General features: G+C 38.3%; 1 protein-coding gene across 9 annotated transcripts in view; it reads right to left on the bottom strand.

Annotated features, from left to right (window-relative positions):
* Positions 1-297: 297 nt before the first annotated feature.
* Positions 298-22,314, bottom strand: part of LOC122314769 (diacylglycerol lipase-beta) — a 40,586-nt gene continuing 18,569 nt past the window's right edge. For 5 of the 9 annotated variants that reach the window (XM_043130355.1, XM_043130408.1, XM_043130392.1 and 2 more), the window contains 12 exons: positions 16,621-16,840; positions 16,426-16,526; positions 11,804-11,925; positions 11,642-11,733; positions 11,329-11,434; positions 6,513-6,667; positions 4,779-4,906; positions 3,096-3,223; positions 1,617-1,714; positions 1,245-1,513; positions 733-1,102; positions 298-621 (listed from right to left, as the gene is read on the bottom strand). In XM_043130355.1, coding sequence (XP_042986289.1) covers positions 546-621; positions 733-1,102; positions 1,245-1,513; positions 1,617-1,714; positions 3,096-3,223; positions 4,779-4,906; positions 6,513-6,667; positions 11,329-11,434; positions 11,642-11,733; positions 11,804-11,925; positions 16,426-16,526; positions 16,621-16,840 — 1,865 coding nt within the window. In that variant the 3' untranslated portion in view covers positions 298-545. Of the gene's footprint in view, positions 622-732; positions 1,103-1,244; positions 1,514-1,616; positions 1,715-3,095; positions 3,224-4,778; positions 4,907-6,512; positions 6,668-11,328; positions 11,435-11,641; positions 11,734-11,803; positions 11,926-16,164; positions 16,296-16,425; positions 16,527-16,620; positions 16,841-22,314 lie in introns of those variants that run through there. The other 4 variants (XM_043130368.1, XM_043130363.1, XM_043130375.1 and 1 more) reach the window with 4 other exon arrangements.

The raw sequence follows: 22,314 nt of genomic DNA, 5'->3' as shown, positions 1-22,314 counted from the left end.
TTGGGTCATATTCAGTATCATACAATCGTCAAGCTAGAGAGCTTTTAATATAGTAGCTGAAAGCATAAAAGAACAGATTCAAGCAATGGGAAATATTGAATGCTAAAGGTGTAAATATATCCACAACTTGAAATCCCAAAAAACTATGCTCCTCTAATATTATTGAATTTAATCATGAGTTAAAGAGCATGCCTGCAATGGCCTAGGTCATGGATTTTAGTGGCACAACTCCATAAATGATGCCCAGAGCATATCCATATCATTAAAAGTCAACAAAACTAGCTTGGAAAATGAAGGTACGCGAAAGACCATTTATATTAGATTAATACTGAAGACAGCCATTGTGACAATTATTATGATTGCTGTTCGGCGCTTTTCAGTAGCTGAGTATCAAGTCAGGACAGGAGACTCATTTTTTATTCTTAGCTGGAGTTCCCCGTATCTAGGTTTCAAACATGCGACACAATCCAGAAACAGCAGAAGGAAAATAAAGAAATGTAAGGTGTGAACTATCATAGACTAGAATTGACATAAATGCATCTCACTCACACTGAATAAGATTCATTACGTATACCTTGGGCACTTCGAGCTTCCAATACATTTTTCATTGCATAACGACATCTGAAAAATGTAAATCTAGTCAAGTACATAGAATCATAGCAACTTTTCATATATTTTGGAAAACATAAGAGATTAAACATCAAGAAAGATCAGAGTTCTCAATTGTAATACCTCCATGGAAGATGATCAAGAAACATAGATGGTGATACAATGATATCTTTGAAGCTTTCTCTGTTCGCAATGTAAGCCTTATAATTTTGTGGACTAAGGTGAACAGTGCAGGCTTTCCACATAGACATAGGCAAGCTTCTTTGCTGTGGTACAATATGAATTACAAGGCCTGGTGGATACATTTCTGGGGGATCCCGAGCTGACCTACTTTCAGATCTTGGAACGGTTTCCATAAACTGAGATATGGGATTGTCAAATGTGTCTACATTGCTTGAAAAAGGATGGGTGAATTCGCTATGATCCATTGTAATAACACCATCCTTGTCAGCCTCATTCCAGAGGGGAAAGACTCTGCACTGTCCCTCACTCCCTGTAATAAAGAGGAACTTGGTAAAAAATCCATCTGCTCCAAAGTTACAAAAGGAAAACAACTTTTAGTGCACGATTCACCATGAAAGTGGCATTGAGTTTTTCACATGAAAGATACCATATGAGAAACCAAGCAGAGCTACCTTGAGAATCATTCAGGTACTCACTTTCATAGACTTGGTGGTTGAGATCTTCACCTGTGATGGCCCCATGATAAACATCTGAAGCAGGATTGTTTACCTCAGTCCCACTTCTCTGACACACACTCAAATTCAAAAATCGGCGTGCGAGTCGGAAAATTGTGGCTTTATCAGTTTTGGTATCTTGTGACAGTGCAGTAATTGCAGCTGCACGAAGACGCAGTATAGATCCAAATGAAAGTCGGGCTGAAAATTCATTGTCGTATACAATGCTGTGGAAAGTCCAAAGGCTCAATATGTACAGAAAAAAATCTACACCAAAGAGACAACCACTTGACTTGGAACTCTGAGTAGCATGACTAGCAACAACATTACCTTGTAACAAATTCAGAACAAGCATCTGCTACAACTGCATCCACACATGGGAGGGGCCCATATGCAAAGACATGTAAATTTCTGTACCGACGGTAAAGCTGTGAACAAAAGATCAAGAAGAACAGTAAAAATTCAGAAAATAAGGGAAGAAACAAGACACTGATACTGAAACCTCAAATTTTTTCATCCGTCTGGTTTAACATCCGAGTGAGTGAGACCTTTTACTTGTTCTTATAAAGCAAAAGGCTTGCAACTTGAAGCAATATAGGACTTTGAACAATCCAATCAAAATATATGATCTTGAACAAGCAATCTCCAGACTGTGGCTTGGCAAGTTTAGTTCGGTAGCAGAAGTAACTTTTTGTTGCAGGGGACAATGTCAAATCTTTAGTTTTTGTGCATAAAGTGATGCTGGGTAACCATCTTTTCTGGCATTGTACATGGTATTATGCAATTGATAGTGGTAGAGATTGTGTTATTGACTCAAAACACTCCGAATAAGCACTTTCGCATTAAGGTTTGATAAGCTGCATTACTTTCTTAGTATTGAGGTAACAAGGTCCAAGCATGGTGTTTCTCTTTCATTAAGAAAGCATGTGACCAGTATCCTTGTGGAGACAAACATGTTGGGTGTCAAACTCATCAACACCCCCATAGATCTTCATACTAACTATGGTGAAGATGAAGGTGAGGAATTTGACAAGCTTAGAATGAATATAATACTTGAAGGGAAGGTGATTTTCTTCACTATGACTTGATATAACATCCATTACACTGTTGAAATAGTAAATGAGTAGGGTGATATTGGTAAAGGTTAATGCTCAAATCCTTTAAGAATCTTGACATTTTTGCTTTTTAAGTGCAGGTTGGGCTGTTGATCATCTTGATAGAAGCCCCCATATTTGGCCTCTGGCTTTGCAGAAGATAAATCTTGTTGAGAGAAACAAGAGGCCAAATATTGTCACAAAGTTCAGTGCACAAGTCAAGTACAGGACTTGGCCCAAACAGCATGTGAGATGCTCAGGTGATACCTCTTCAACGAGACATGCTTTTTCAGTCCATAAAATTGAGTGGAAAAAAAAAAAAAAACACTGATAAAAATTGTACTGTTCAGCATCACCGTGCACGCCATTTCTTATGAGATGGCTATGAGAAAGAAAACTGTAACATTCTATTTTAAGTAGTGCCATCAATTAGCACATATTTCAGCAAGGCATTAAGGAAAAACCTTCTTTTAAATCTTTGTTATAAGCCAGGGATGATTAGAAATCTATACTACAGCCAGGAATACCAAGAAAGCTACCTGAACGAGGTCAACCTAGTACTCTACAAGTAATGACAATCAAAGAAATTAAACTTTATGAGGTATGTTGTCACATCTATCTTTTCCATCTTACAATGTCATAAAGAGCATGAAATACATTAAATGCCAAACTCAAGGTAAACAACTGTGTAGCTTTCAAGTAAGAAAGGTCGTACTTTGATTCCTAGCAATGCAGCAATTGCACCTCCAAGGGAGTGCCCCACTATGCGAACATCATACCCATCACACTCACATCCAGCTCCAAGCAATGAGGAAAGGAAGCCACTTGATTTACACTCTGCATCTGAATATAGCAATTGGCACAAAATAATTTGTGTAAGCCCCCCCTCACTATATCATCATTGTAAAAAAATTCCAGCACCAGTTGAGACAACAATTTGAAATCTTGAACTTCTTTAAATTAAAACATTAGAATCTGCAACCCAGTATTCTCTCTTCTCTCATATCTCTTTGAAGGCAGAATAAATACAATGAAAAGTAGATAAAAATAGTCTGACTTTTAAATATGGAATGACAACTGTGGACTACTAATTAATATGCAATGGGAGGGAGCATGTGGTATTACAGCTCTCCATAACTTTTTTAGGATTCATGTAGAGAAAATGCATGATCCAATGAGTCTTGACTACATAAAGAACCATTGAAAATTATCCAGTGTAAGCTTATGGTTTTATTTTAGATTATTTCCAGGTGTTAATTTACAAAAAAACAGAGGAAACAAAGACACTCGAAAAATTAGACAACATCATGTCTCTCTAAACATAACATGCCAAACCCCTAGGCGTTGGCTCAAGTGGTAAGGGCCTTGATCTTAAGAGTGCTCTCCCCAAGTCTAAGGTTTGAACCCTTGGGTGCAAATAATTTCTAAGGGCCACATCCCATCAATGAAAAGCTGATAATTTACTTGATCCGTGAATTGTAAGCACATTAAACGGGTCCAGAGTTTAACTGGGTAAAAGGCATGTTGCATTTGATGGTCTGGGTTTTATCATCATCAAAAAACACATATTGTACCAACGTTTTTCCAGCTTAGGTCAATATGTAGTTTAAGCGCATTCAGGTGCACATACATGCAAATATTGTTTTAAGGATATATGTTCATTGTATACTAAATATAAAGGAGTTGAAATCATATTCATCGTCTAAAACATAATTCATATAGATTGATTGGTTCACTAACCATTATGTGAGAGGATCAATGAATCAAATATCTTTTTGTATAATCTACTAATAAAACAGTGTACAATATGATAAAGCGATCACTTAAGCCATAATTCACCATATGACTACCTTTGTTTGTGATTATAGAAGATATTATGTTTTACAGCCTCCCTCCCTCCCTCCCTCCCTCCCTCCCTCCCTTCCAGGGGGCATGTGGACACTTCCCATTTTCATATAATCCTTAAAGCCACTATGCGACAAAGTGTGTACCAACCATTTTCATATAATCCTTAAAGCCACTATGCGACAAAGTGTGTACCAACCATTTTGCAATGTAAAAGTTAATGTGTGGACATAAACTTGACGAAGCTAAATCGCATTGTCTTTCCATTCTCCTCCCCCCCCCCCCCCCCCCCCCCAACCCAAAACAAATAATTGAATTCCATCCAATACAAACTAACAGTTCTATTTTGCAAATCTGTACAACTAATTGTAGCGAAAATAGATCTACATAGAAGTATAGGATGTAAATAGGCCATTTTATTACAACAATGAAATAACCAACAGTAATGGGACAAAAAATGATTCAGAGGATTGTCAAAAGTTTTCTATTGGACAAAATAGAAAAAAGAAAAAAACCAAGTAATGCTCAAATGGGGAAAAAGTGATGTCTTTACCATAGTCACCAGGATTCCCATCAATTTGCCTGAATAGATCTTGTGCAGCCCCAAGTATACCTGAGTGCCCGTAGTGTGGGAAAGATGATTCCACACTGAGTTTCACATCAGGGTGAACATGACTGCTGCTGAAAACAAGAGAGAAATTTTTAGATCAAATGCCACTATAAGGCACCAAAAAAGAGAAAAAAAAAAAGAAAAAAAAAAAAAGAAATAGAAATCGAAAAACCCATATTTCCAGAGAATGGGAAACCTAGTTTGAAACAATTATGCAATAAATCCAGTTAGAAAAATATTGAAAAGACTTCATTGATTTCTATCCACCGCCTCGAATTTAAAGTCCAAAGCATGCAGAGAAGAAGCTGCTTTGGAAGCAGAAGCTAGCCCCATCCTATATCTCCCACTTCATTTTGCAATTCAATCGCCTGCTCTAATCTTCTCTCACATTAGATGAGACAAACAAGAATATAAGTATATTGGACCTGCATATTCCTGAATCTTTAAAGATTGAATTAACAGAACCCCTTGGCATTGGCAAAAGTGGTATGCCGTCTCAGGTATAAGGTTCAAACCCTTGGAGGTAAACAATTTCTAAAGGCCACATTCCAGTGGTAAAAGGTTGATGATTTACCTAATATGTGATGTCGACACGTTACTCAAGTTCAAAATTTAACTGGATAAAAGACATGTTGCATTTGTACAATCTTTAGGATTCCACGTCATCAAATAGAATTAACATGCCGTTTGGTTGAGACTAGAATATACCCTCTGACACTGAAATTCCTACGAATGTGATGTCTAGAAATTTTAATTTCTTGAAATGTATAGATAATCATATCTAGTTTGAGTCTTGCAAGATTCACATAATTGAATTATTCCAACGAGTCCTACAGAAAATACTTTTTTTTTTTTCAAAAATAACCCTACTCGAGTCATTTGACAAACACACACACACACACACACACATTATAATAGTGAACCACAAATTATTTTTCCACTTCTTGTGTAAATAAATCGTGTATAAAATTTTTTAGAAATGTAATGGTAGATGCCACCAATAAGTATCCATCTGTAACTAAAATATGGTTATCATTTGTGATGATTACTTGTTACAAAATAATTTTACAATACTCCTGTCACCTGTTGAGGTTTAAAATAAAAAAAAAAAAAAAAAAAAAAAAAAAAAAAATCTCCTTGTTAACTCAAACAATTTCACTATTATTCACAAACCATTTCACTAATATTTACAAAATTCCCCTCTCATATCATTCCTCAAACATCCCTATGTAACTTGGAAAAAACTGAGACTACAGGCTTGTTTGGAAAAAGTTTTCATCCCAAAATTTTCATCTCGCCTCATCACATCTTCTCAAACATCACTCAAACACAAATACTTTCAAACTAATCATTACAACTTTCCCAAAATTTCAAAAAAATAAAAAAAAAAAATCAACTTTTTTAAATCCCAAAAAAATAATATTAAAAAAACTATATTATAACAATATTTTAACTTTATAATATTTTTTATTCAACTTTTTCTCTCATTTCCCAAAATCCCATGAAACATTAATTCAAACTATCTCACTATTATTCACAAACTATCTTAATACTATTCACTAAATTCTCATCTCACTCCTCAGCATGCCCATGATGTTCCAAGGCAGGTTATCACATATATGCACACACACACACACACATATATATATATAGAGAGAGAGAGAGAGAGAGAGATACTTCATCAGTCCATGCAAGTCTTCTGCAGAAAGAATGCATTCCTTACATAAACCATCTGTTATGAGGTCTTCAGGGGTTTCAGTTCCTCTTACAGCAACCACGACTGATCTTAAATGATGCAGAACCACAATGAAGTATGCGGCTTCACACTTGGCCTGGATCAGGAAGTTAATAGATATTTAAATTAGGCTGATTAGGCAGCACAACTCTGATTAAATGCTTAAGAACAAAGGGAATACATAATTGTAACAAGCTAAAACTAGGGACTTTCAGGATTTCAATACCCACAAGCTTCAAAGAGATTATCCGCCATTTAAGACTACAAAGTCAAGAAACACTCAACCATATATTTGTGGATGTGCATTCTGTGCGCGAACCAATTACATTACACTGTCCAAAAGAATGTAAAACCAGTTGACCAGTCAGGCCAAGTTCTAGTCTGCATGAATGAGTTGTTGCTTGATTTGAGATTGTTTGGAGTGAATATGGTGATTCAAAGCATCATCAAGTTGCTTGCGTGCCCTTAACCATGGAAACTTCAAGGATACAAGTAGATAGACTTAAAACTGTGACTAAACATGGAAGGAGAGGATAACTATACTTTCAAGGAATCAGCAACAACTAACGAACTAAACCATGTTTCTGATAAGACACTGTGTAGACTAAAATAAAGATTCAAAGGATGGCCCAGCCATTCACTATAGAAGAAACCAAACTTTTGGACCTGATGTCAGTGGGAACATAAAGATAAAGTGTCATTTTCATTTTATATCCACATTTGTTGAATGTTTAATTGCAAGTATGCCTTGAGCCATTTAGGGGTTCCAACCATATGAATCCTCCCCATTTATAGTGATTAGCCCTATCATTCACCTTGAAGTATGTCTCCTAGCATGATAATTATCTCATCATGCCTCGTCAATACTACCAATGTTCGAAGCATACAAAAAAATGATAAATTCGGAAATAACTCCAATTTCCCAATCATGGACAGCTCTAAGAAAACGAACATTCCACTAGAGCTGTCTAAAAGATCTGAGACCGATGCCTCCTGATCAAGATCTATCGGGAAAAGAGAAGGAAACACAATCTTGAGGGCAGAATTACCGCACCAAGTACCATCCCAGAATCAGACCCTGGACCCCTCTCCAATCACGAAGCTAATAAAATAAGTACTTCCCATTCATTACTAATATTCTTCCACAAACCGACAACATGTGCAGCCCTCACTTCATTGGAACACCAAACCCACCATGAGCTCCCATACTTCAACTCAATAATATAGCCCTCCACAAAGACCCCCCTTCCTAGTGGTACCGCCATAGTCATTTCCCATGAAGTGCCTTATTAAAGATCCTCATATTTCTATCTCCCAACCCTCCACTTGAATTGGAGAGCAGACCTTATTCCACTTAACCTATTGGAACTTAGACTCCTATCCAATTCCTCTCCACACAAAAAAAAAAAAAAAAAAAAAATCCTTCTCAATTTGATTACCCATACTAGCCAGAAACAAAGACAGAAACTACGTGGGAAGATTAGAAATGGTACTCTTGATTAGTGTGGTTCTTCCCCCTTTAGACAAGTACATCATTTTCCATCATGCCAACCTTGTCTCGATCTTTTCCACTACCCCATCCCAAATAGTCTTTGCCTTGAAAGTGGCCCCAAGTATAAGGGCCCAGATATTTCATAGGCAACCAAGGCTACCTAACAACTCGAAATACATACCAAGCCTCTAATGTTACACACATTCGACCACAAGGCACCATCTTGGACTTCCCTAAATTCACGTTTAGGCCAAAGGCAGCTTCAAAATAAAGCAACAGAGCCTTCATCGTCTGAATATAGCCCGGGTCCGAATCACAAAAAAGTATTGTATCATCTGCAAAAAGAATATGGTAAACATGATAAAACCATTGTTAGTACTTCCCACCAAGAAGCCAAAAAGGAAACCTACACCAACCGCAGCCTCCAACATTCGACCATGCGGTCCCATAATAATCACAAAGAGAAATGGGGAGAATGGGTCCCATTTCTCAGACCACACGAGTAGTTGAAGAACCCAACAAGGGTACCATCATTTACCAAATAGAGAACCGAACAATGGTAACAGAAGGCTTGATCCATGTATGCCACCTCTCCCCAAACCACACCTCTCAAGAAAGTAAAATAGGAAATCCCAACTTGCATGGTGATAAGCCTTCTCCATGTCCACTTTGCATATAATGAGGACATGGTCATAATTAGTGTAACTTATGAGGGTATGTATATACTGTAGAACATCAATGAATAATAAGTACAATTCTCTCTATGTTCAACTACATAGTATCAAAGCATTGAGTAGTAGGTTGGTGGTGGTTGTACAATGGAGCTAGAGGTGGTTAGTGGCGCATAGTGGTTAGTGGTGGTTAGTGTGGTATCACCGTTGTTGTTTTTGCACTCCAGTGGTTTTTCCTCTTCATCGTTGGCGGCCAGTAGATTTTTTCAAGGTGTTTCCGGTGCTCTTCAAGTGTTGTCTCCTGTACTAGGGACCAAAATTGAGCTTGTCATCATTCTCTGTGCACCCCAGCAAGTCTCTCATTGCCATCGGCTGTTGGAAGGCATGTTTGTCACCGGCAAGTTCGAAGTCTCAGGGTGTTTGGTTGCAGGTCTCAACTATCCAATCCTTGAATGCGTATGCCTCCAACCTGGAGTAAGAGCTTATTCCTATCTGGAATAACACCCATTTAGTAACAAGAATATGGTAAACCCAACTTCACTTATCCTCGTTTAGGATAACTTAATCCTTGTTTAAGGTAAGTTTCAAGCCGGTACTGCTAATACCAAAAACATACCCGATACAGGCCGATACAATCCTGTTCAGACCCAATACATGCTGGTTCAGGCTCGATACATCCCGGTTCAGACCCAAAACAGCCTGGTTCAGACCCAATACAGGCTGATTCTGAGCCGATACGTGCCTGTTTCGGCCGGTACAGGCTGATTCCACCCGATTGTGGTCCTATATAGCTGTAACTACTTTTTTTTTTTTTTATTGGCACCGGTGTCCGGGAACAGCGTCCCAACTAATCCCATTGGTGCAAAGGTCCTTGGCAAGGAGTTTCCCGCAAGTGCACATCAAGTAATCCAAGAGGAAAATTCCCCAATCCAATGGCCCCTAGAGATAGTTTGCACCTAAGGGGATTTAAACCTTAGACCTTGGGGGAGCATACCCCCAAGCCCAAGGTCTTTACCACTTGAGCCAAGAATCCTTCTGAACCAAGAAGAATCCTTAGAAACTCTAAACTAATCCATCATATCTTTTGAAGCATGTACGCACCAAAGCCCTTCAGGAAACTACTCTAAAATTTCTTTGCTGCTGCTGTCTTATGATGTCAGATTTGGCATCAGCACAAGCAAGTGAATTAATCAGAATAGGGAAAAGCCACTCCTCCCAATGAACATACAACAATGCTTAAAATAAAATAAAATACTATTTGACAGATGCACAGGCCACTTGTAATAATGCAACACCCCATTCCGATAAAGAACAGTTAAAGAGAATTTAGAATACTAAAATAATGTGAATATAAATGAGAGAAGTATAAACATCAAACTCCGCACTTCTCTCCTTTCACCTGTTACTATGTACTAAAAGGAATCACCCTCCCCATTCAAACTACACCTTAGCCATAAAGGTGCAAAAAATTATCAACTGATTGAATGACTTGGTATCAGATTTCTTTCCCTTTATATCATGTAATAAAATCCTCATCAGAGCCCTGCCAAGCACTAATTTCTATCATCGTTAAGGTTGACAAAGTTTTCACATTATCACTAAAATAAAGTACTACTTGTGCTATTTTTTCAATTATTTCTTGAGGAACAGGTTAGAATGATGGTGGCAACCTGCAAGAAAGATTTAGAAAGTATGCACAAACAAAAGATAGGCATAATCAAAGTTGCATGCAGTTTTAGATTTGTATAGCATCAGAATAAGTAATGCTTGATCAACAAACCAAATCTCCTAATTACAACATAAGGTGAAAAAAAAAAAACAATGTCCATATAAACAACACGATTAACTAATCAACAATTTAAGCTTCTTTTTTTTCTTTTTTCTTTTTTCTTCTTCTTCTTCTTTTTTTTTTTTTTCTTTTTTTTTTTTATATGTCTGGGAACCTCCCCAAGGCAGGGGCCCTTCGGACCCACCCCTGCAAAGTAAACCCCGGTCCCGTGCACCGCACCCTCGGAAATTTCCCTACATGGAACTAGTTAAATTGCTGGCTTTTCACCAGGAGGTGTGGCCCCAAAGGATTGTTTGCACCTATGAGGTGTTGAACCTTGAACTTTGAAGGGAGTGATACCCAAGACCAAGACCTTCACCACTTGGGCCAACCCCTTGGGGTTAAATAAGATAAAGTAAAAGTATGTTCAAAAAATTAAGATTAAGCTTTTATATGAGCTATTTGATAATATGCTCAAAAAATGGCAGATTGTCATCCGCAAAAAGTTAAAAGTTTTGACCCATTACATAAAATTAACAAACGTGCTCCTCACCTAAAATCAAAGAAAGCCGACAAACATGTACACAAATAATGACATTAATGGCCCCAGACATGTGAAATGTCTTGTCTGAACATTGCGACTAAATCAATGAGCATTAACACAGATAAATAAATATGACATAAAGATGGATTCTGCCCAGGGAGTTCAATCAGAACGATTATACTTTTGAAATTCAAAGAAGGAAGAGAGAGGCCTGCCCCGACACGAAACCATATCTGATATAGTTCTAGCTGTAGTACATGAAAACTTAAGACCCTTAAATCACCTGGTTAACCCGCCCTCGTCTAAGTACTTCTGGGGTTAAATTAACATGTTTTAGAAAGGCAGCTGCATGGCCTCGCCACCAGTTATCACCATCGAGAATGGGCCACCTAAGAAGACGACAATAAAATCATAAGAACTATAAGTTGCAAGCAGTAGATTTCTGAAAGACCGAGGTCTCTAAGAATGCCTTTATTTAGAAAAAAATTGATGTTCTGAATGAAAAAAGAAAACCGAACTAATTAACTCATGGTCCTAACATTTCTCATGTCTAAGCTATCATATAAATCAAGCAGGGTACCCAATGGATTAACAACCTGTTACGAGCCCAGGGAGCCAAAAGCCCCTGCCTGTAAAGCCATGCACAAGGAAATAAGAAAGGATTTCTTCCAAAATCTAGTAGTGGTCCCTGCACCATCTAGCACGTGTGAAAATGATTCTCAAAATAGCTGATTTAAGAAAATATTTTAATGCAGTACCGTGTAGGCGGCTTCAGCAAATTTATGAAGAGCTGCAGCCTCCTGAATCAGTCCATCAGGTGCCTCCATGGAGTCTTCAAATGATCTTGGGGATTGACCATGCCTCTGCAGTAAGGCTAGACCTGGACAGCGATGCTCTCTGATGTCATGGAAAGTAATGCCAGTGAAATGAAACTCTGAACAAGCAGCTTTTCGTATAAGATGGAAGGAAAAGACAATGATGGCGTTGATGATTGTGTGTGTGTGTAATAACTCCTATGAATCATTGCCACTTCTTGGAACCAGGAAATGAATTCAACTCTCTTTCTTTCATTGGCCTAATCGCTTTAATTGGAAAAAAGGAGAGGGGAATCCACATGTTTAGATCCATGGGGATTATTCTCATCTCAAAATGGGTCAGAGATGCCCCAGAAGGAAGGAAGGAAAAAGAGGGGGGGGGGGGGGGGGGGGGGGGAAGGAAAAATAAAAAAGGACCAACTATATGGGAACAGCAGCCCAAAAGTCCAAAAGAATAGGGCAGATTTGGCAAGTGGGATGAGACATAAAATTCTCATCTCATCTTTACAATTTTTTCAAATTCACACACAAAATATAATAAACAATTCAACTTTTTCAAATCCCAAAATAATAATAATATTAAAAAATAATATTTTAAACTTTCGTCTAAAACTAAAAATTCTCATCCCACCATCCAAACCTACCCTAAAAGTTTATCTTCAATCTCTAAGCTACTGTCTCTGGTGTACCTAATCATACAAGAAGCAGTGCCACACCCAAGTCCTAGGTTCTACCTTTGGGTTGAACTTGAACTAGGGCCCATGGGCCAGATTTGTCCCATTTGAAGGTGTTTCCGGTGCTCTTTAGCATCGAACACCACCCTTCTCTCTCTTGCACATCAACAGCCATCATGCTTGCATAAAAGCCACCGACCAACCCTTCTCTACTATTGGATGCCACACTGGAGCCGGCCACCTCTGCATGCCACTGCAAAAACCAACTTCTCCCTCTCCACTGATTTTGGCAGCTCCGACTTATGGTAACCATCTATGTCATTTATGACCATCTCTGTTAGTAACCATCACTCATGGTGCAGCTTTCTAACAATGTTGAAACGAACACAGGGAAAGTCGCCGGCCACCTTTAATTCTACACTGTCATGGAAACCAGAGACATCAATCTCCCCTGTTTTTGGTTGTTTTGGTGCAAGTCAATGTAAATATGGCAGCTCAAGTGTAAATTTTAGGAAACCTTGAAAATAATAAAAATAATAATTTAGCCAACCTCATACCTAATTCAATGTGGAATGAAATTGATTGAAGTTAGCTAAAATCACTTGAATGTCTTTTTTAGATCAAATTTGGCTACAATTATGCACAATTCAATGCTTATGCTCTTAGGAAACCTTCAAACCAAATTACGAAAATTTCTGCTATATGAGAAATTACAATCGAAAGCTGCTGGGCCAATTTCTAGCCAGCCTTTCTACCTAAAATCAGCCAATATCTCTGCCATGTGCCCCTCCAGCTTGAATTCCTATTGACATTTTCCAGATTTCCCTTCTAAAAATCAAGGTTGCCAATTGTGCCCAAGAAACCCTATTGTACTTCTAATAAAAATTATGAGATTAGGTGTTGCCAGGATTGTACCAACAGCCACTATGCCCATATCTCACTCCTTGGGTCCAGAAACTCTAAAATTAGTTTCTACCCAAGTCAAACCCTAGTTCCTAATTCTACCACCAGACTATAGGGACTTCTTGTTCCTCTATTTTTAATCTACCGCCACAGAAGCCACAACGACCTGCATACAAACCCTGTGCTGCTCGCCCCTCTTCCAGCCTCTAACTCAACTTTCTTGTTTCAAAGGAAAGCCTGCAGCCACCATCTATTCAGTGTGCCCCAAACCCTCTTTTTAAAGTTCTCTCCACACAAACCCCTAGAAGGAATCTCCCAAACTCTGCTGCAATACAGGTGGGGATTTCTCTTCCATACATCAAAATTTCCCTGCCCTATGCATTAGAAAATTTCATATGTTATTGAATGGAAGTTTAACATAGAACTTACATCTTAGTGACTTTACAGGGCATGGCTGCCGTTGAAGCAGCCAAGGATTTCTTCCAACATCACCTTGGGTTGGAAAAAGGTGAGAAATACCCAACTTCTGGAAGCACTATGAATCTAGGTTGCTGCCAGCAATCCAGACAGCCCTTAGAACCCAACCCCTACCCAGTATGACATGTATAGAGGCTAAGAAACATGCATGAGCAATTCCTATACACCATATGACATCGTAGGCATGGCATGGCACACACAAAACACATGCTGTCAGGAGCTTGACGGCATCACAGCAGCTTCGAGCAGCCAGTAAGACCATGATTTCTCATGTTTGACATGTCTAGAATTAAGGGACACACTTAAAGCCATGCATGACGCCCACTGACAGCATGTAAAATGTTTTAAGTATGGTCGAGTAACTCAAAACAAGATTTTTTTTATTAAAGGTGAAAATTTCAGCATATAAAGCATAAGCATGAACAATCATTCATTAAGCCATGATTTCTTGCATATTGGCATGTCAAGTTTGAATAGTTCACTGTTGTATGAAACATACACAGCAGCTAGTATCTTAGGAAGGAAAAACGTTTTGAAACCATATGCATACCCAAAACATGGTATGAATAGTTATTTATAAATTTATCAAAATCCCTAAAGTTTTGAAAAGGAATTGCCATTAACAACCCCAAATGACTCTGGAATTCACATTCAAGCATGTTAGCATCTGTTTTTACCTAAAGCTCATGAATTACTTGAAATGCATAAATAACGTGTTGCTGTCAGCAACCCCAAGTGGACCAAACAGCCGCTGTTTTGAGATTTACATGCATTCTAAATTACCAAAAATCATACGGGCATGTCTACACATACATACCCAGCATGTAGTGAAATTGAAGAGTAGGCATACATAATTTAAGGTCAGTTTGCAAACCGTCACCAGGTAGACAGCAAGCAACACTATGGAGTATAGGCTCATACCTTAGTCAAATATTAAGAGAGTGAGTTGAGATTGATATAAAATATGTATGTAACTTAATAGGTGCTTGATTGATGTGCTTATTTGATTCTTGAAGTTAAGGAAATAGGCTAATAGGTGCTTGATTGATGTGCTTATTTGATTCTCGAAGTTAAGGAAATAGGCTAAGTGGCATGATCATAACCTTTATGTGTGCTGTAATTACTCTATTTTGCATGAAAGTGTTGTTTACCAATGCTATGTATAGCAATGTTCAATATTAGCCATTTTTATGAATCCTTGATGAATTATGACAATGTGCTTGTGGATGCAATTATGTATGGTATGCTGATTTGGTTCTTTCTTCTGAATGGATGCCCTATCACGAAATTCACTCTTATGTATATTATGCTAATTGATTGTCATAAATGGACGCCATGTCACGACAACCATGATTATGTTAATATCCCATGTCTAGTGCTATGCCATGTGTATGAATATGACACACCATTAACATCATGAAGTCAACGTGTTCACATGTATCGAAATAGATAAGAACCCCAAGGGGTTGGTTCAAGTGGTAAAGGCCTCGGTTTTGGTGATATGCTAGCTCCAGCTCTAAGGTTCGAATTCTCTTGGGTGCAAACAATTTCTTGGGGCCATCAGACTAGGGGAACTTCCCTTGATATACCCGATATACACTTGTGGGAAACTCCTTGCCAAGGGCCTCTACACCCCCAAGATTAGTTGGGACTTTGTTTTCAAACACCCAATGCCAATCAAAAAAATAAGATAAGAAAGAAGTCACGTGAACGACAAATAAGCTTTTTAACGCCTAGCCTTATGTTATGGGTGGATTTGCAAGCCACAAACCTAAGTGTAGTCCACCATATGTTATGTTATGATTTATTCGGTCAATGACAATTGGAGCAATGCACATATGCTATAATGGCCACTATGCAAGTGAAAGACAAGATTAACAAATCATACAAAGAGTCGATCATTCACTCATTCATGTTACATCAATTGATATGATCACATCTTAAATTCCGCATATGTTAAGGTTGAATGCCCTGCATGTTGTATCTAAGTATGATTATGCATGAACGTTTTCAAAATAAAGCCTTAGGTCAAGTTATGTTTATAGTATGATGTGTTGCTTACTAAGTCTTTGACTCACTTTTTTTTTGTTTTTATGTTTTAATGTCCCAGGTGATCATGATGTGGACACCAAGCAGGCAGGATTATGTTTACGCCAATATGTTCCTATTTTCAGTTTTATAAAACATTTTCATGTCTAGCTATTTTTATGATTTAATATGTGAGATTTTTATGATGTCGAGTCTCTTTACCTTGCATAAAGTTACATCTGCACGCAACATTCCTGGCCCATGGGAAGGGCTGTTACAAGCAGCCACTTGGCAGCACTTGCAAGCCACCGAAAGTTCAAGGAAGGCAGAATTTTTACTCACAAATTGGCCAACTTAGATGATAAAAAAGCAATAAGTTGATGGGATATAGATAGCCACCTTAAAAATCTAGGAAACATGACATGCAGCAATCATGAAACACAAGCACAGAACAATATGCAATGGCAAAACTTCAAAACAAACCTGCCAAGAGTTCCAGATGCCCAGTTCCTGATGCACGATAAGCAACAAGATCACCCAATAATCTTGCCACAGAATAAACTTCATCTTCCTCCAGCACACTCCTGAACAAATGAGATCAAATAATGGAAGACTAGAGAGCTAATATACATTAAAATCAAAATTCACATAGGTCAACAAAAATGCAGGTGTGCCTACAAGTATCTGACACGTCCCAGGCAGCACAATGCCTCACGCATTCCATTATCAAATACTTCCAGGTAGTGAGCTTTCCATGCATTATCTTTGGTTGCATAGTAAGACCTCCAGTTGACAACATCAGATCCTGCGAAACACTGAACTAGTGCAACAAGGCATGCCATGATCATAAATAAAGCCAGTAATCTTGGCTTCCACCAGCTACCATTTGAAAAAATGCCTGCATCACAAAAATTGCAAGATATTCATAAAATGCCACAAGAAATCAGGAAAGAGAAGTCCTTGACAATAAAAAATCAGAAATCTAAAAATCTCCAACCCGATGACCCCTTCTAGGCCTTTCAGTGGCTACAAGATGGCAAATTGCCAACCACCCGAGGCACCAACAAGAAGGGTTTCTATTTCGCAAAGCTCCTACCTTGGTGAACAATTTCAAGTTTTTACAATCTATATTCTCAACTTTAACCAAATTCAACTGCAAAACAACCAGTAATAGACAATATAATTTTCAAGCAAATCCAATCAACATTCAACCCCTAGTTTTTTCATATAAGTAATGTAAGTTTTCTTTGAACTGCAAAGGGACACAACCCAAGTATAATATAAGTATACAATAAAAAATAAAAATAAAAATAAATAAAAAATAAAAAACTCTAGGGATGAAGATAAAGATCACAATTCCATGAAATCTAGATAGTTATTGGAAAGGAAACCATTGCACACATCATCCGCATATAAAGAGAATGAACACAATGGCTTGAGTCTAACACTATCATCTCAGAATATTTAGAAGTCCTAGTAATGCATTCCCCTACCAAATACACCACATCAAACACAAGGGGGCCATTCTCCAAATCTCTAAATTGCCATGGCTATAAACAAGACTATGCCAACAAGCTCATGTGCTACCATCCAAATGAAAAGCAATGTGTTGTCCCTGTCTGTGCATCACTTTCTCGTTTCAGTGTTGCCAAAAAGCTTCAGACCTCTGCCCTCTGCCTGCTCATTTCAGTCCCGCAGCAGCTGCAGCTTTCTTCTATCTTTCTTTGTGCAAGTCTATCTGAAAACTCTCAAAAGTGCCTTGCCTTTATCTTTGCTGGTGTCTTCCTTATGGTCTGATTTAATGAGGCAAACCAAGGCTGTGAAGCTTTCCGTAAGTGTGCTTTGAAGCAGGCATGGAGCATGTTTCATTTAATTTCCGTGCATCCATTTTCATGAAAAGCAAAAAAACTTGAAGTGGTGTGGGCTCCATGTCCTATGAAGAAAAGAAAAGTCATTGCTTGGTCTCATGCTCAATTAGTGGTCCCATATGTCCATCCAAAGCAAAGAAAAGGTTGTCAAGACATGTTCTTTTCATTTCACTTGGTCTCATGGTCAATTGGTGGTCCCATTGAAAAGTCAAAGACCAAAAAGTTTAAAAACAACACTTGTCTTCTTTAACCAAGAGAGTATAAGTGATCACAAATTTTGCTAGCTAGCAAAAGCGATTCCCATAGTAGCGGCGAGCGAAATGGGAGCAACCTAAACCGTGAAAACAGGTTTGCAGGAGAGCAATACAAACGTCATGCTACCAGGCGAAGAGGTGACGTGTTTCACCCTAGATGGCGATAGTCCAGTAGCCGAAAGCATCACTAGCTTATGCTCCGACCCGAGTAGCATGGGGCACGTGGAATCCCGTGTGAATCAGCAAGGACAACCTTGCAATGTTAAATACTCCTGGGTGACCGATAGTGAAGTAATACCGTGAGGGAAGGGTGAAAAGAACCCCATCAGGGAGTGAAATAGAACATGAAACCATAAGCTCCCAAGCAGTGGGAGGAGCCCAGCCCGGTGCTCTGACTGTGTGCCTGTTGAAGAATGAGCCGGTGACTCATAGGCAGTGGCTTGGTTAAGGGAACCCACCGGAGCCGTAGTGAAAGCGAGTCTTCATAGGGCAATTGATTTTTTGAAAGATCCTGACTTTCGTGCTTTGGTGGGTCTCTGAGATCCTTTCGATGACCTATGTTGTGTTGAAAGGATATCTCTATGATCCAATTGATTGCATAAAGCCTGTGGTAGCAACAAAGCAGGGGAAAGTATATAGAAAAGATAGTTCTTTTCTATTATATTAGTATTAGTTAGCGATCCCGGCTCAATGAGTCCTTTCTTGCGTGATGAACTGTTGGCACCAGTCCTACATTTTGTCTCTGTGGACCGAAAAGAAAGGGGGCTTAGCGAGAAGAAGATTGTAACATGACAAAAGCAAGGAGGTCAACCTCTTTCAAATATACAACATGGATTCCAGCAATGCAATGTAGTTGGACTCTTATGTCGATTCAAATTAATCATCTTTTATGCGGAGGTAAATTTTTGCCTGCTAGGCAAGAGGATAGCAAGTTACAAATTCTGTCTTGGTAGGACATGTATTTCTATTACTATGAAATTCTTGAATATAAATGAAGTAGTTAATGGTGGGATTACCATTATTCTTTTTGTAGTAACAAATCTTGTATGTGTTCCTATAAGAAAAGAAAAGGAATTTGTCCATTTTTCGGGGTCTCTAGCTAGCAAGATTTGTAATCACTTATACTCTCTCGGTTAAATAAGACAAGTGTTGTTTTTAAACTTTTTGGTCTTTGACTTTTCAATGGGACCGCCAATTGACCATGAGACCAAATCAAATGAAAAGAACATGTCTTGACAACCTTTTCTTTACTTTGGACGGACATATGGGACCACCAATTGAGTATGAGACCAAGCAATAACTTTTCTTTTCTTCATAGGACATGGAGCCCACACCACTTCAAGTTTTCTAGCTTTTCATGAAAATGGACGCACGGAAATTAAATGAAACATGCTCCATGCTTGCGTCAAAGCACACTTACGGAAAGCTTCACAGCCTTGGTTTGCCTCATTAAATCAGACCATACGGAAGACACCAGCAAAGAAAAAGGCAAGGCACTTTTGAGAATTTTCAGACAGACTTGCACAAAGAAAGATAGAAGAAAGCTGCAGCTGCTGCGGGACTGAAATGAGCAGGCAGAGGCAAAGGTCTGGAGCTTTTTGGCAACACTGAAACGAGAAAGTGATGCACAGACAGGGACAGCACATTGCTTTTCATTTGGACGGTAGCACATGAGCTTTTTACTTGGTTCTTCAGCAGGATCCATGCAAATAAAGCAAATATTCATTGGTTAAAAACACCTGCAACGCATGGCTTGAAGCTGCAGACAAAAAATAAACTGAAGGAAGCACGCGAACGCTGGGGAACATGGAACGCTACAGCTTTTTGACATAGACGGAATGTAGCTGTTTTTTTTTCTTGGTTCATGTAAGATGTAGCAGTCCTCCATTCATGCACACTTCTCTTACTTTTAGACGGACACATACGGCTAGGAGATTTATTTTGTTTCCCTTCCTTCTTTTGGACACACGAAATGACTAGAAAAGAGAGAGAAGGAGGAGTTGTTGGGAGGCTCTGATCAGTGTAATTTAGTTTTCTCTTAGTTTTCTTTTGTTTTTGAGAGGGAGAGGATGCTGTCAAAACATCTGCATAGAGGTCATAGCTAGAAGTATTATTTAAAAGCAATAAAAACAAGAAAAAGAAATAATATAGATAGAAAATTAAAAAATAAATTAAAAAGTAAAAATAAAATATCAAAAATATATTGTACATGTGAGAAAATATTATTCAATTAAATTACAGGTTGTAAAATTAGGCAAAAATTATGATATTAATCAATTTAAATCACAACTCATATTTATGCCCATTAACCATTTTTTTATCTAAAACCAATAATAATGTCATGAAACAATTAAAATACATTAGTTTTAGATATATAAAATATGCAATATTTCAATTCAAACAGTTGTCTCAAAAGTCTTCTAGCTAAAGAATTTGAAATCAAGGACCTAGAGAATCTCAAATACTTCCTAGGCATGGAAGTGGCACAATCAAGAAAGGGAATCCTTGTCTTCCAAAGGAAATATGTTCTGGATCTCTTAAAAGAGACTGGGATGCTCGAATGCAAGACAGCAGATACTCCTATAGATTCAACAACCAAACTAGGAGCCAAGGAAGACAGTGCACCAGTGGATAAAGGCAGATATCAAAGACTAGTTGGGAAACTAATATACTTGTCTCACAACCGACCGGATATTGGCTTCTCTATCAATATGGTGAGTCAATTCATGAACAATCCTAATGAAGAACATATGGAGGCAGTTTATAGAATCCTACGATACCTAAAGCTAACACTAGGTAAAGGATTATTTTTCGAGAAGACTCATAGAAGAGACATTGAGGCATTCAGTGATGCAAATTGGGCAGGATCAATACATGATCGAAGGTCAACTTCTGGGTACTGCAAATATGTATGGGGAAACCAAGTTACATGGCGAAGTAAGAAGCAATTAGTTGTGTCGAGAAGCAGTGCAGAATAAGAATTCAGGCAATGGCACATGGCATCTGTGAAGGAATATGGCTAAGAAGGCTTCTTAAGGAATTAAAGATTTCATGTGAAAAACCTATGAAGATGTTCTGTGACAATCAGTCAGCCATCAGCATTGCAAAGAACCCAATGCATCATGATAGAATAAAACATATGGAGATTGATCGACATTTCATAAAGGAAAAAATAAAGGAAGGGATAATCAAGATGTTGTACATGCCTTCATGTCTCCAAATAGCCGATATCCTTACCAAGGCTCTGCCAAGAAAGAATCTTGATGATCTGAGCTCCAAGCTAGGCCTAGTCAATATTTACCGCCCAGCTTGAGGGGGAGTGTAGAATTATTGAACATCTGACAGTCTTTATTAGGGGCTGATCTTTAGGAGATTTACAGCTAACAAATCAGTTGTTAGCCATTTTGGTTCCACGATTTTAGGGGATTCTTTAGATAGTACTTTCCTATTTTACAGTTTTCTGTCTTAAATAGGATTGATTCTATTTTCAGTAAGTTGTAAATATCCCTAGTAATTAGATTATAATTATCATCTATTTAAAGGGAATGTAATGTAATCTGTTTCAAATGCAAGAGGAATATTCAGTTTTTTCCTTCCACATTTCCACACATATCAAATCTGATTATAGATCCATCCCCCACCTCAACCTGAACACAACAAAAGAAAAGTTGAAAGCCTAACAACGCATAAAGGTTCTGATTTACACACCCCCAGCCCACTAACCTTTCCCACATACTACCATACTTGCCTTCCACCTCCAATCCTTACAATGCATCTCTCTCTGTGGCATAAGGCCATAACCATTCAACCAACAAATCTTTGTTGAGTAATAAAAAATTTCTGACCCCTAAACCACCTGGAAAAAGTGAAGTTCAAATCTTTGATCACTTAACAAGGTGGTATTTAAATTAATCACCAACTCCTCATCACAAGAAATCTTCCTCAAGTTTTTCAAGATAATTGGTGGTATGGAGAAGAGAGACAAAAAGTAAGCTGGCAAATTGGTGAGAGTACTCTCAATTAGAGTGATCTGCTGACCCTTGCATAGATAAAGTCATTTCCAGCCAGCCAATTCATGTTTTCATCATCTCAATAATGCCATCCTAGATAGGTTTTTCCTTGAAGGGAGCCCCCAACAAGAGACCTAGGAACTCCCATAGGCAAAGAAGACATCCTACAACCCAAGATATGGGCAATTCCACCTATATCATCCACTCCTCCACTAGGACTAACTCTGGCTTGTCTAGATT

The sequence above is a fragment of the Carya illinoinensis genome, chromosome 1, assembly GCF_018687715.1.
Source record: "Carya illinoinensis cultivar Pawnee chromosome 1, C.illinoinensisPawnee_v1, whole genome shotgun sequence".
NCBI classification, from domain to species: domain Eukaryota; kingdom Viridiplantae; phylum Streptophyta; class Magnoliopsida; order Fagales; family Juglandaceae; genus Carya; species Carya illinoinensis.
This window is presented reverse-complemented; position numbering and strand designations above follow the sequence as displayed.